Source organism: Thermobia domestica, chromosome 17, assembly GCF_964235325.1.
Source record: "Thermobia domestica chromosome 17, izTheDome1.hap1.1, whole genome shotgun sequence".
Lineage (NCBI taxonomy): Eukaryota > Metazoa > Arthropoda > Insecta > Zygentoma > Lepismatidae > Thermobia > Thermobia domestica.
The window spans coordinates 120,845,133-120,860,670 of NC_137470.1; the positions used below are offsets into that span (position 1 = coordinate 120,845,133).

The 15,538-nt window shown below is 36.4% G+C and overlaps 1 protein-coding gene across 18 annotated transcripts in view; it reads left to right on the plus strand.

Annotated features, from left to right (window-relative positions):
* Positions 1–15,538, plus strand: part of LOC145674313 (uncharacterized) — a 192,517-nt gene that overhangs the window by 104,727 nt on the left and 72,252 nt on the right. For 6 of the 18 annotated variants that reach the window (XM_081744184.1, XM_081744179.1, XM_081744186.1 and 3 more), the window contains exon 6: positions 11,919–12,204. The exons of 10 other annotated variants lie outside the window; for them this stretch is intronic. In XM_081744184.1, coding sequence (XP_081600310.1) covers positions 11,919–12,204 — 286 coding nt within the window. Of the gene's footprint in view, positions 1–11,918; positions 12,205–15,538 lie in introns of those variants that run through there. 2 more of the 18 variants (XM_081744197.1, XM_081744193.1) reach the window with 2 other exon arrangements.

Here is a 15,538-nt window from a genome sequence, read left to right on the forward strand (position 1 = left end):
TTTTCGAAGTAACTCCCGGTTTTCTCCATTTTTCCCGTTTCTAGTGTGTATTACGGACAAGCGGGAGGTACCTTTGGAAAGGTTGCTGTATTCTGAAGAAAGAAAGAAAAAAACATAGGTATGAACCATAGATAGATAGTAAGGAAGCAGTAACTGTTTGACTGAAAGTCTATACCTCAAAAAGTGGAAATCCTAGAAGGGTTAAAAGGGGAATTTTCAAAGATTCTGAAGCGTATTAACGTTGGAATAACCAACGGATCTAAGTTCTGTCCTATCCTATAAATTAAACCTGGGTTTCTATATGCACTGCTCGTTATTGTGACAATGTGTTGAGCAAAGATTAGTTTGCTGGGCTAGACAAGTAAGTTATTGTATAGGTAAAGTTCATTGAATTTTCTTTCCTCGTAAAAGATACAGACTTACCTAGTGTCATTTCCCGAACTTTGAAGGACTCACGAGACATTTTATTTTAGTCATTAATTTTTGAATTTATTTTCTCCTCTCAGAATACATACACGCATTTTAATCGAAGTGACGCGATAAGAAACCATTCCAATTAATTACCAATAATGTTCAAAATTTTGTGTTTAAACGGTAATGCCGTTTTCCGGTGATGCGCTCAAACAAGAATACCTTCATTTTTATTTATTTATTTATTTATTTATTTATTTATTTATTTTTTGTATAATTTCTTTCCTTGCTATATGGGGCTGATCGTGAACTTCATCGAAAGTGTCACCATTCATCTCAACAACCTCAGAAAAGAAGGATTAAACACTAATATCGACATTTTTTTTTTTTAAATATTTTTACATGTTCTTTGTTCCCATACTTCCTAGGTACACTAGGGAGCTTTACCCACACTGGAAGACGTACTTGAACTTAAACGTTATCGGGGCTGTCCCTAATTAACTTAGCGACCTCGAAAATGATTGATTCGACATTAATACCAGTCTTTCTTGGATATTTTACATGTTAACCCTTGTCCTCCAGGCGTACTGGTAGCGGCTGAACTTGGGTGTTACAATTCATCTTAGCGATACCGGAAATTATGAATTCAACATTAATATCAACCAGTTTTGATTAGTGTTATAAGTCACCACTTTGCCCTAGGCGTGCTAGGAAGTCTTACCTCTTAGGAGCTTAACTTGGACTTGAAAGAGCACGAAACTGTAATCAATCAACGTAAGGACGCCGAAAACTATGGATTCGACACTAATATCGATTGTATTCTGTTATTTTTACATGTCACCATTTCACCCCTCCGGGTGCTAACGGGCTTTGAACTTGGACTTAAAGCGTCATCTAGACTGTCACTATTTATCTAAGCGACCTCGAAAACTATGAATTCGACATTAATATCGGTTACTTTCGATCATTTTATGTGTCTACCTCCCACTACCACTGGGAGTGCTGTGAGAGCGTAACCCTCCTGAGAACTTAAGTTGGTCTTCAGCGGTATGGAAACTGCCATTAATTAACTTAGCAATGCTGAAAACCATTGATTCGACGTAAATTCGACACCCAAAAAAATTTCGATAATTTTTACATGTAACCATTTAACCCCCCCCCCCATCCTACTGAGAGCTGAAGTTGGTCTTCAGCAGTATGGAAACTGCCATCAGTTAATTTAGCAATGCTGGAAACTATTGATTCGACGTAAATTCGACACCCAAAAAAATTTTCGATAATTTTTACATATCATTTAAGCCCCCCTCCCCCCCGCCCTCCGAGAGTACTATTTGCAGTTGAAAATGGTCTTGAACTGCATCGGGATGTCACGATGGATCTCAGCGACCCCGAAAACTATGAATTCGACACTATTGTCGGTCATTTTGGATCATTTTTATGTCACCCCCTCTCATTCCCCTGATTTGTGCCACGGGATGTTACCAACGTAATACTGTTTTCCAGACTGTAAGTAATATGTATACCAAGTTTGGTTACAATTGCTTCTGGGATTCTAGAATAGTGCTGGAACTTACACACACAAACATATATATACATATTATATATAAAAACGAAGATAATGTATTCAAAATGAAATAATATGTTTTAGTTGTTTCTTAAAATTAATTTAGACATTGAATTATAATAGAAGGAATCGAGAAAAATAGTAAATAATAAAATAAAAATTTTAAAAAAGTCACGACCAGGATTCGAACCAGGGTCCGATGAGTTGCTGTAATCCCACAATCAATAATGCTGGAATTTACACACAGCAACATATATACTGTATACATATGAACGAATGCAATGTAGTCAAAATGAAATAATATGTTTTAATTCCTTTTTAAATATATTTAAACATTAAATTATATTAAGAGAAACCAAGAAAAGTAGGGAATTATAAAATAAAAAAATATAAAAAATCAGGATTAGGATTCGAACCCCTGTCGGACGAGTTGCTGTAATCCCGCAGTCAATAGTGCCTAAATTAAGTATATTTTAAGTTAAAAACTTGTTTTTATTGTGTCAAAGATATTTTAACATAGAATTATGATAAAAGCGGATAAAAAAATTAAAAATTTGGGGAGCGCCTCGAAACCACCTAAGGCTCATCAAGTGGCCCCGTTATTTGCGCCGCACATAACGATGTCACTTGAATCTTGCTCCCACCGAAGGAGCAAGGTTTAAAATTGTTCATTTAAACGCTTGCAGGGTTTCTGCCTATGTGTGTATTGTATCAAAATTAAATCTAATTTCTGAAACTTTCATTTTTTACAAAAACGTGTTTTAGTGACTTCAATACTTTTTCCGACAATTAATTTTCATAAATGTTCAGCGTGATGTGGTTTGTTTGATAACAAGATTATTTTAGACATTCTTTAAAACTGAATCTAGTAGGTCCAAAACCAATAGATTGTACTACTACGTCATAGTAGTAAAATGATGTATGTGTGGTGAGTGAGATAGTTGTAAGTTTGCTTTAAAGGAATTTCTACATACATTTACATTGTATTTTAGTTTATGTTAAGTGATACAGGACTTCCAGTGTATAATTTTTGTTAACCTAAGCCAAAATTATTGTTGTGTACTAAATATTCCCGACATTGAAATGTTGATTAAACAAGGTTTCATACAAAGTATAAGTTACTTAAAAATTGATGATTTCATTGTGTGTAAGGTGTAAATCGAGATCATGGAAAAACATTACCAGCAGAACGTATATGGCAAATGTTTAGTTAAAGGGGGCCAACCAATTTTTTTGCAAAACAAATTAGAATTTCACTAATTTCTGCTACTAATAGGTTACGTACAGTTTCATTTTATGGGGGCTTCAGTGTAGTACACGATAAGAATTGTCATGGGTGTGGGAGACCCGGGTTCAATTCCCGGTGACAGCTCATGTGGTTTGGATTCTACGGCACTAGGTCCCGTCTCATATAGCCTCCCTGCTGAAAGGGACGTTAAGCACAAAATCAAATATCAAATCAAGAATTGTACAAAATTCACTAACTATCTTGTGCTAGGTGGCCACTAAAAGGCACGAATGTCATAACAGTCAGGACAGGAGCGTAGCAAGTGACTTCCATGGAAGTGCGTACGTAGCGAGCAGGCGCGTCAGCGAAGGTAGGTGTACAAGAACGAGGCTTTCGCAAAACACTGTGTATGGCATAAAATTACGTACCTTATGTGTTTAACTATGTATTATGTTACTAAAGACATTATAGGTAATATACTGTGGGTTTTTCTGTGTTTGCATATTTCTGTTCCAAGGTAAATAACACATCACTAATGTAAATTTGGGCAAGGTTCTAGATTACTGGTCCCCCTTCCCAATGAGCAGTAATAAAGACAGAAAACAACGTGCCCTGCGGGGCTCTACCCCGCCTTCACTCGCTAATGCTCGCTCGGCAATACTGTGTAAATTAAATGTATAAACTTAAGTACAGAAAGAAACCAACCCAGCTAGCAACCTACATGGGGGGACCAGTAATCTAGAACCTTCCCGTAAATTTGTCAACCCTTAACATTCGGTCAGTGTTATAATTGCGCGTCGCAAGTTAGCACATTGACTACAGATACTTCACTTCACTTCTCTTTGTATATTGTGGTGACTAGGTATTTTATCACTGAATCCGTGCATAACAGGCTCGCCTTTCATTAATGTTTTTACGCAGATACGCATCGCACAAGTAAGAATACAACATACTTAGGTTTCTTACACACTGGTCTACTATTCCATTCTTAAATGAGACACAAAGCAATTACGCTTCTCTTATTTCAGCTCTTTTCTCCTGTAAATTTATTTTATTTATTTATTTTTTATCTACTTCGGGTCTCCTTCATCTAAACATGGCCCCGTAATACTAAAGAAGAAACAAGTTGTTGTATACCGTAAAACACAGCAGATTCCAACATTAATGTGAACACTGTACACTAAGTGAGATTAATATGTAAACATTACATTCTGTAATTGTAGAATATTTAAACACATAAAAGATACATAAAAGGCACTGATTAAGGTTAGCACTTGCCCCATCGCGTTCGGCACCTTATGCACTGCATCATATTTTCATGAGGTTCTCGAAAACCATTGTTTTTTCGTCTTTGCAAACATACTTAGGAAAAATGTAAATTCGCTTATACAGTACATGTCTTTAACGCAATAGGAAATGTGTTTTGCAAAATCTGTTGTAGACATAATGTGTATACTGGGCTAGGTGCAGATCAAGTTTAGGCACACTATTCGAAATAATTGTTGAAAAATTACTATTCTTCAAGTAATTTCCTCCTCATTGTCCTTCAAAAGATTTTCCCTGGACGTCATTTCAGTACTCTACGTAGTATAGATGATATTTAAAGTGGCCATCAGAATCAGTTGGTGAGAAATTAAATTCTTTCATGGGTTGCTTATAGATATAGCTTCTGGACGCATGCCGTAAACACTACAGTGCAAAATACACAAAAACCAATCTGTCCTAGGTGGCCACTGAAAAGCACGAATGCTATGTAACTGAGTCAGGGCAGGGCAAAGCTGATGGACCCTGCTGGGGTGTTCAAAGGGAAACCGGAAAGGGTGAATATGCGCGCAAGCAAAAGTTGTGGCAGCTTGTATTTTCGCAGTTATACGAGTTCCTATAACACTTGTAATGGATTCACAGTAGTAACGCTACACTCGAAAGCATAAAATACACCTGTATTTTGTTCTCCCGTCTGCAGAAATTTGTTTCTTACAAACATGTCTATGCTGGGTGCTGAATTTTATCTGTAAATTTTGCAAAATATTGTGTGCCTATACTTGACCAGCACCCTGGATTGTTAGTAATGGTCATGATAAACAGTTTAAAATTGGAAAGACACATAAAGTACAAGCGATCCTATGTATACCGGGATATTATTTAGTTGTATGATTTGTTGTTAGGGACCGTAGTGTCTCAGTGGTAGAGCATTCAATTCTGGTGCTGGGGTCCTTGGTTCAATCCCAGCTCGCGCCAAGTGAACTTTGTGGCGGACAAACATCGTGTGCGTGTGTTTTTTCGGGGTTCTCCCGTTTCCTGCCACTTCATTCATTTCACCATTGCAGTCATTTCTCACCATCACCGTCTCCTTTAGGCTAGCTGGCATAAACAGAGAACGTAAAACTGAAAGGTTTCATTTCATGATCGGTTTTATTAAAAGTAAGGTACGCATTATTATTCACGCATTGTGTAAGGACTTCCTTACCTTCATTATTCTTCTTCTGCAGGTATTTTTAATACTTTGATTATTATTCATAGGCAGTCGAGTGTAAGGTAGGGTGCAGCTTGAGGATAGTTTAGCATAAACATGCATATATTGCGAGTAAAATCAAATACTTCCATTGAAAGAGTAATGCCTGACAAAGTCGTTTATGTAAGTGGCATATCTGTTACCACAATAATAAGACAGAAGTAACGTATATGATGAAAATTTGACAGGCATATAAGCCTGCATAAAGTAAGCACTTCATAGAGGGGCAGTCTAAAAGTTCCTGGAATGATGATGTAGTTTTGGCATTTATGATGCAACCACAGTGAATCTTGTGCAATGCAGTCCTTAGGTTACCTAATTATGAATTTGACAAGTGTGAACACGTCTTAACTGGCAGTGTACGAGTAGTGTAGCGGAACGGAGAAGTGTGTAGTGATCTGTTGTCGCAATTTCACAGATCGAACAACGCGCAAACATCAAGTTCCTGTGCAAATTGTGGAAAATCTGCTTCATAGAGTTCGATTGCCTTGAAGACAATTCAACACTGTCGGATGTTTGGCTCTTCTCAAAGCTACGAAAGGGCTACAACAAAATTTCGGGAACTTTGTGACTGCTTCTCGTATATACACTCAACTCCTTTTATTTGTGTAAAGTATTTTAAGGCTAAGTGACTTGAAATAACAACTGGTCCCGCGCCTTCAGCGAGTCTGTCCGTCCTCGTGTGCCTTCGCTCTCAGATCCGGGCATTTTTTGTGGGTTATGAAACAAATCCCTTTCAGGTATATCCAGGAAAACAGCGATGCGCTAACATAATCACTGTATTTAACATACTAAGAAATTACTTAAACAGTGCTATTTTGTACCCTCATGAAAACTTTTGAAAAAACAGGCAATATACAGTGCCTATTTTCACATGTTTTGCTCATGTGCTACAGGTGTTACGTGTAAAGTAAATGGTTCGGAACAGAAACACGCACTTATCCGGGAAATAACACCTGTTTTTGAATGTAATAATTCCTGTCCTGACATGAAATCACATGTGTGCACTGTACATTGACTGATCAGTACCTGTGCGACGCGCATGTACATGCAATGTTCAGAAGAAAATGTTGCGGGCTGCAGACATGTGCAGATCAGCTAATGTAAGTTCCTGTGTAGCACGTGGTATTTAGTGAAAACGTGTCTGCGTAGTTAACGGTACCAACACATACACTGTACTCCACCGACATTGTAAACATGTACATTTGCGTTCCAGGCCAGCCGGTATTTTAAATGTTGAACGAAAATTTTCTGCACATTACATATAATGTGTTCCGTTTTTTAACGTGATTTTCAGCTATGTTGAATTTCAAAAGAAATCTGCTGTAAACATGAGCTGTGTTTTCCCCGTATTGCCAAATGTTCATGCAGGTTCCAGAGAATTGTTCACATAGCAGGAGTTTGTCGTTTACATGTCTGGTACATGGTATGTTTTTAATACGGAAAATAGGATTTCCAGGTGGTTTGTTTCAGCAGAAAAGGGTTGTATAAACATGAACTGTACATGGTATGTAGTGACAGCATGTATTTGCAGGTTACAGAGAGACAGTACACTGTCTGAAATATAAAAGAAACATGCCGGTAGACAGAATGTTTTAAATCCGAGAAAAGGACATTTTCAGATGCGTTTGTCATAAAAAAAAAAGAAGCTGTTTTGTTATTAGGTGTATGTTGGTTGTATCAACATCATGTACATGCAGTGTCCAGCTACATGTTGCTTTCGAATGAATTCTTGAATATCCAGCAAAACAGACTAATCTCGACAATATTGGAAGGCTCGCTGTGTGGGTAGAAATTTGCAGGTGCGAATTTATATTTTCCTGGACCAGCAGCAGATACTGGTATGTTTAGAAACACTGTGTTGCTGGAAATTCAGTCTTGATTCTTATTCCTTCAGCAAAATTTCGAACTCAAGTTTCATTCAACAGTGTACACATTTTATAATTACCACAAAAAGAAAATTACTAGTAAGTCTAAAGACCCGGGACAGGTTAAAAAACCGAAAATGGCGCCCTATAGTGTAGATGCCCGCTAGTTTGAAATAATGGCCGCCATGTTGAAATTTTAAGTCGGATAGCCACCAAAAACGAGTGTAGGACAAATTCCAAGCGGACAAAATCCAAGCTAAATTCTGGTAAGTCGGACAAAATCCAAGTAACAGTATCACGTGCGTAGCTGTGGTATGTGCCTGTGAACACCCTAATTAAATTGTGTGTTTGTTTCTTTCTTCAATTGTCAATTGCATTCTAAAGTTTTATCTGTAATAACATTTCATTTACTTTTAAAGAACTGAAAATCCAACAAAATATGAAAGATTGACACAGTAAGAGTGCAGATGAGCTTTAATTACTCATAAAATATTCTGGCTACTGCTAGGACATGCCCAGGTGGATCCAATTTAGGGTGATCAGAAATAATTTGACTAAAAAGAGTATATTCACATAAATAACCAGAAACTGAAAGCACTGACTTGCTAAATCAGAGATAACAAATAACAGCAAAGCTGCCCAGTCTTAAAAAGAGTACACTTACGTAATTCTATTCTATTCATTGAGAATTAAAGTAGAAGTAAAATTAAAAAGATATAATTTAGATTTTAAAAAATTACTTCTCCACCCTCAAAGTATTTACATGAGTTACACTTTTGAAAATAACCAATAATATATATATTTTCATTTAGTTTGTCTAGTTACATTTTCACATTTCGATTTTCTAGATAACACTTTTACATTATTTAATTCACACACATTATTACATTATTAAAAATACACACTTCAATAGCATTCAAACATAATAAATGGTGGATAGCAACGAGTAAAAAAAAAAAAAAAAAAAAAAAAAAAAAAAAAAAAAAAAAAAAAAAAAATTCAGCATTCTACCATTACCATATTCACATTTTGATCCTGATAGATACATCTATATTTCACTTATTTAAAGTATAAGCGAAACACGAGAATACAAAAAAAATAAATAAGTAAATAAAATAAAATAAAACAGCATTCTACAGCTACCGTACATATTTCACATTTTGATCATTTCTGACGAAAATTTGATCAGTATATCAGAATTATTTGTTTCAAGATACTGTGTATAATAAAATTGAGATGAAAATACATACTTTTACAATGTATTTGTACATAATATTTTTACATACTTTCATATGGATGTGATAAGTAATTAAAGCCCATCTGCACTCTTACTGTGACAATCTTACATGTTCTATTGGATTTTCAGTTCTTTAAAAGTAAATGAGATGTTATTTCAATAAATTGAAGAATTACAGAAAAACTTTAGAATGCATGACAATTGAAGAAAGAAACAAACACAATTTAATTAGGGTGTTCACAGGCACATACCACAGCTACGCACATGATACTATTCCTTGGATTTTGTCCGCGCCCCACCAAAAACTGCGCCCTGTAGCGTAGATGCTTGCCACAGTGGAAGGAGAGACAGAAGTACCAAAACTGAAAAGGTTCAGTGTACAGCACCTGTTCAGTGTTCAGGTTTCTCATTTACTACAGGCAATGTACAGGGGACAGGCATTCAGTGTTAACTAATCGAAAAATGTAGTGTTCGTATCGTCTAAACCGCGTATTTCCAGTTCCCCTTTCACTGCATGTTTGCGATCCCTGTACATTGCATGTTCAGTGCTCTCGAACAATACTAGAATAGCACTGGTCGTCTTCCTTTTACCTGCAATGTTCAGCGGATAATCAGCTGCTGTTGAAGGGAAAACACGTTAAGATCAGTTGCAAAACATGCAGTCCACAGATGTTGCGTTCGGTTATAGGTACAAAACATGTGTTTTCCAGGTACAAACCAGGTGTTCACTTCTTCCTTGTTTACCTGTGTTTTTCCGTTTCCAAGGACTGAACACGCAATGTTTTTTTAAAAACATGAGCACATGATCAGACGTAAAACAGTGTCCCAATTTCAAGGGTTTTCCAGGCGCATGTTGTACATGTGCATGTACGGTACGTGTTTTGTTCTGCTGGACTGCCACACTATCGATCTGCACGTAAAGGAGTATGTGTTGTATTACCACCTTATGTATTGGGTGGTGTCCAGGGAATAAGCACCGAGTTTTCTTGCAGATTATGATTATTTTAGATATAAAATGTGTTTCTACTTTTGAAATTTTTATTTATTCAACAGCAACCGCTAGCTAAAGTTCCGAAGGCGATAATCCACAGAGTAGAATGTTATATTGCGCTCAATGTTTAGTAAATATATTGTGTTAAATTGCTTACGAACTGTCTTCCAATAATAGGCATCAGTATGCCATGATTTTAAATTAGGGTCAGCACTCCTCTTCACCGTTTGATCCGTTTCGTGTGACTTACTGGATAATGATTTCAGGAATTTAATCACGAATTACTGGTATAATGTTTGTAAAGTGGCCTTTGTTTCACGTTTAGTTTAAGACGGGTATGTACAAGTTGAAACAGAGGGTGGCCCAATCACAAAGGACTTAACTGGCGTCGGAGGCCATAGAAGGCAATGCATAACATTTTCAGAAGAATTGGATAGCCATATCAATGTAGAAACTCACTCATTGTGCAGTAACATAACAGGAACACCAAACTGTTATAACAGTAACTAGGATACTACTTTCACTTACTAAAGACAAGCAGAACAAAATCTATTCCAACACAAAACAACTGTAAAGGGGGCAGGGTAGCCCAGTGGTAGAGCGCTTACCTATGGTGTGTGGGGAACCTGGTTCGAACCCCGGCCAAGTAAATTTGTAGTAGACAACAGCGTGTCACAGGGTTCCTCGGAGCACCCCCTTTTCCTCCAACATCTTCGTTCCATCAATTTTTCCAACATCTCATTCCACCAGTAGTACCATCATCATTCACTTGCCTTAATCATCCATATCCCTTAGCCTAAAGGACATAATCGTAGGACGTTAAACTGAAAGTTTTCACTGTATTTTCATTTTTACAAAACATCTGTAACTGCCACTAAGCACTTTTTACTAAGTTAAAATAAGAAAATGATATTACTATTATTGTTATTATTATTATTATTATTATTATTATTATTATTATTATTATTATTATTATTATTATTATTATTGCTTCCAATGAAACTAGCCCGGGCAATTCCGTTAACACCATTTTGTTTTGTAAAAAGCAGTTGTTGGTCACACAAGCTTTTTGTCGTCGAAAAACTGTCTTTGCAAACCATCCCAACTAGAAAGTTTCATGGTGCGAACGGTCCCGGGTTCGATTCTTAGTGGGGACACTTGGTTGAAAAAGTGTAAAAGCTTTTTCTGGCACTCATCCTGAGTGAGTTTTTTTTTTTTTCCCCTCATTCACACCAGGCAAATGCTGTAATAGTAGCTAACACACGGGGGTCCCAGGTCGCTTCCTTCCTTCTCTTTCCTCAGATAGTGTGCTCGCCCAGGGACGTCATCCCTTATACGTGACGGGCTTACATGGCCATAAATTCCGAAAGCCCAGAAATGTAATTCCTAATCCTAGAAAGTTTCGAGTTATAGTGTCTTCCAATGATATACTCCTTCATTACCTCCTAAACTTTCCTAATAAGGAAGACAAAGTGACTTACTGTTCCCATTAACGAGAAAATAATCATGAGCCCATTTTTCTTGAAACACGCGACTTTTGGTTTCATCATTTTTTAAAAAAAAAAATTTGTTTTAAGTGACTATAAAATTATCAACGAGGGCATAATAATATGACACCACACGATACCAAGCAACGAAATGACAAACAACAATAAGCAGAAAACGCTTATACATGAAAATACCAGCAAAGCATAATAATATAGACAAGGGTACAGGAAAAGTGCGGCATTCAGTGTCCCGCCAGTGAGAACAACAGAAAACACATTTAGTTGCATGGTATATTTTTAAAAAAATAAAAGATCTCGTCAATACGCTGATAAAGCAGTTTATGTATGTTTAGAGCATTCTGTGTGCATGATACTGTTTTGTGTAACTTGTTAGTGCGTTAAATCTCACTCGTTAGTCTGAATATAAAATTATTTTCAAAATATTATGCCAGTCTCCCATGTAGCATTAATGGTTGAGCTTAAAAAGTGCTCAATAATTGGCCCAACCTTGGTGTTACTTGGGTCTGATAACAGTATTTCATTTCACTTTCCTTTACATGTGAAAGGAAGGTGGTTATCACCTATGTTGTGTGTTACATTAGTACTTTTTGCTCTTGCAGGTACACACAACATAGGTGACTTCCTTAACGCCCTAAGCTCCTCTACCACCAGCAAGTCAGTTGGAGCTTCACAGAATCGCCAAACCTTCCGCTGTACAATGTGTGACAAGATCTTCTCTTGGAGGGAAAGTTTGAGCACGCACATAAGAAATATTCATGGATCTGGAAAGGGCCCCTTCCCGTGCTCAATTTGTGGGAAGCTGGCTAAAAACAAACATACACTTAGCTCCCACATGTCCATCTATCACAAAAAGCAGAATCCGGATGAAATGAATCGAACTTTGCGGTAATTGTATACATTTGCATTTATTCATAACTTGTGAAGCAGGCCGTCTTGTGTTTTAAAAATATGCATGCAGTGTCTAGTTTATATTAAATTTAGTTCCCTTTTTCATTTTACGAGGGGATAAATTATATAAAATTCCGCTAAAATTTAAGTATATTTTGTAATACTTCTAGTGGAGTTTATTTAGCTAATATTTATTAGCGAATTGTACAAATTTCCCCAACCTCGTTTTCATGTTTTTCAAATTATTAAAAAAAAAAAAAAAAAAAAAAATCAACGGATCATTGTACAGTTTGCTGAATTTTCTGCTACTTCAGTATTATCTAGATATAGTGTACCTCGCCCAACACATGATATAAAATATCTTTCTTGTTAAGGGAAAACGTCTCAACAACACAGTTTCACGAAATAATATTTCTACTGAAGGTAATATATTAGCCTCATATGTATAATTTAGACGGTGACATTTTTTTAGATGGGTTTTAATGCTCGAATTGCAAGCGAGAAACATTCAAACTATATTATGTATTTAACATGGTTCTTCAAGGTTTCGGTGAATTCAAATTGAAAATAATGGAAAGTTTGGGCATCTCTGAGATTTACGTGGAAACTGATATCTACGTATGATTTTACCCTGGTCTCGTGACTTGAAGGCGCGTATCTAAATGTATATAGTCATGGAGTGGAGTGGAGGCACGGTGTCTTATTTGATAAAACGCTCACCTCTTTTGTAAGAGTCCTTCATTGGATCCCTAACCATGGAATTTGAGGTAGTCTGTATTTTGTTCGTTGGTATTCCCGAAATTTCTCATTCCCTCCTTTATATCCTTTCTATTAATTATTCTGTATTGCATTATTAATTTATTATCTTCCTTGGCTTGACGGTGGAACATTAAGTTTTGGCACCGTACAGTTTTTTAACATGATGCACTACGTAGGTAAAAAGCATTTAGACACTATAAGGAAGTAAAGCAACCACCAATTCTCTTGATAAACTTTCCACATGTTCCTGAATTCACCCCTTGCGTACATGTGACACCCATGTGGATGTCATGAAAACGTATCCCTTATTTAGGGTCGTATTAATCCTGGAGATGATGAAATTTGTTAGTGGATGCAAGTCAAGAGTTAGTTCTACTATTTCTCCTTAGGTAGCAGCACCTTACTGACGAAAAAAAAATGTTTTCTCGGTACATGGTAGGCCTAAAAGAGTTTTGCGATAAACAGTTGGCAACGTATGTTTTCAATTACGACACACATGTGTTTGTTTTGACGATACAGAATTGACAACTTCGATAACGTATTTCGAGATCAGAAAAAATAAAAACTTTGTCATTGATCTCCGGTCATTGTTGCCGACCTGAAGCAGCATAAAATCCTTTCAAAACATCCAAATTTCCCTTTTACATTACAAATATTCCACAATACGTTTTTTTAATTTTTTTTTTAAAATCAGTAATGTGAATGCTATTCTCTCGCTTGCACAATAACTCTGCCCTATATAACGGTCTAGACAGTCTTGTAACAGTAAATGAAAACCTGGTATTACAGCACACAGATAGAAATATGAGATCTGGAACAGAAGTAGTTAAGATGAGCGAGTTATTTCCCCATGCCGTTTGAAGGAATACAGTGAGAAGAATCGCTTGGTTTTATACTGGATCCAACATTTGAAGTCTTGATCCGGTCAAGATTTAGGTTTTGTGCAGGCTAATTCACCCGTGAGGCCTAATTTTTCTCATACACCAGCATACGTGGAAGCAGTTTAAAGTCTTTATCGTCATGGAAGAGACATTCACTATCGTCGTAGGATTGTTATAAGAGCTCTTTATACACCTCAAAATCTCTATGTTGCTTTGCTATCGTAGGGTAAAAATTCCTTTTCTCAGCACAGTGCTGACATGCGATTAAAAATCGGCTTTTGTACGGTACGCCACAGCGCCGGGATCTTTGGTTCGTACCATATGAATCCATTCCCAAAAAGCCAAACTCATCGTTTCATCCGTGGGAATGTATATTATATGATATCGCCTTTTTTATAGGGTCAAAAATCGACGGACCCTTTTTCTGTACCTTATACTGAATCAATGTCACTTGCACGGTAAAAGTGTCAGGGTTCACACCGATCTCAGAAGTCAGGGAGGTGCTTGAAATTATGCGAGATTTAGGAAAATATGTTGTATTTCACAGTAAGGGATTTTTTTTTTTTTTTTTTTAATAGTTTCTTCAACAATTAGTATTTACTTACCGTACATGGTTAGGGTCATCAACTCTAGGTGGCTCAACTGGGCAGGTCAAGTCACGTAGCCAGAAAGGAAGAAAGTAGGAACGCTTTCAAAGATTTAACTGAAATTCAATCGGAAAACGATTGTTAAGAAGACTTAGGCGCAGATAGGACGACAATATAAGATGGATATCGGAGAAATAGGAATACAAAGTAGAAACTACATCCAGTTGACTGACAGAAATCAATGGAAAGCTTTTGTGAATGCGGCATTGAACCTCCGGGTTCCATAGGCCATAGAGTTAGTTAGTTAATCAATATTTACAATAATTTAATCTACAACAGCAAGTTTGCTTGTACATTTAAACTTTTTAGTAATAATTTCTTGTTATGTTCCCGGTTTTAGTACAAATAAATGGTTGAATGCTAATTATTGTCAAGAATTTAAGAAAGACTTAGTGATAATAAATAAATAAATAAATAGTTTAACGTTTCTCTACTATAACCTTTAGGCTGTAGGAGACGGATAATTAAAGTGGATGATTGTGAAATTAAACTAGGCGCACTCGTACTAGACCAGCATGGAGAGATTTGGTGAGACTGCTAATAGCTCATTTAATTGTCTATCAGCTACGAAAAAACTTTACCTAGGTTTGTTGTAGTAGATAATCAAAGAAATAGGTCAAATAATGATATATGTTTTTTTTTTCTTTCTTTCTTCATGTTGATGTATGTATTCAAAACGCTGAGATATTAAAGATACCGTTAATGTGTAGTTATCATTCGGTACTAGTGTTCTATTGTATTCTAAATGCAGGTAATTTGATTAATAGTAAGTATTTACTGTAAGAAAGTAAGCTTATACTGTTTGAAAAAAAAAAAAGTAAATAAATACATAGGAGAGCATTGGCGGCTATGAGGATGGCAGAAACTGATTTCGTGTATATGAATAACAGTGTTTGCCCTTGTCGTGAGTCAACAAAGTTTAGTTACTCAGTCATGGAAATTCAGGGAAATCGGTAAGCATGAATATCCTCAGCAGCAATAAGTAACGGTACTGTGGAGTTCCATTGACAAAGATTTCATTAATTGAATCGGATGTAAATTTAT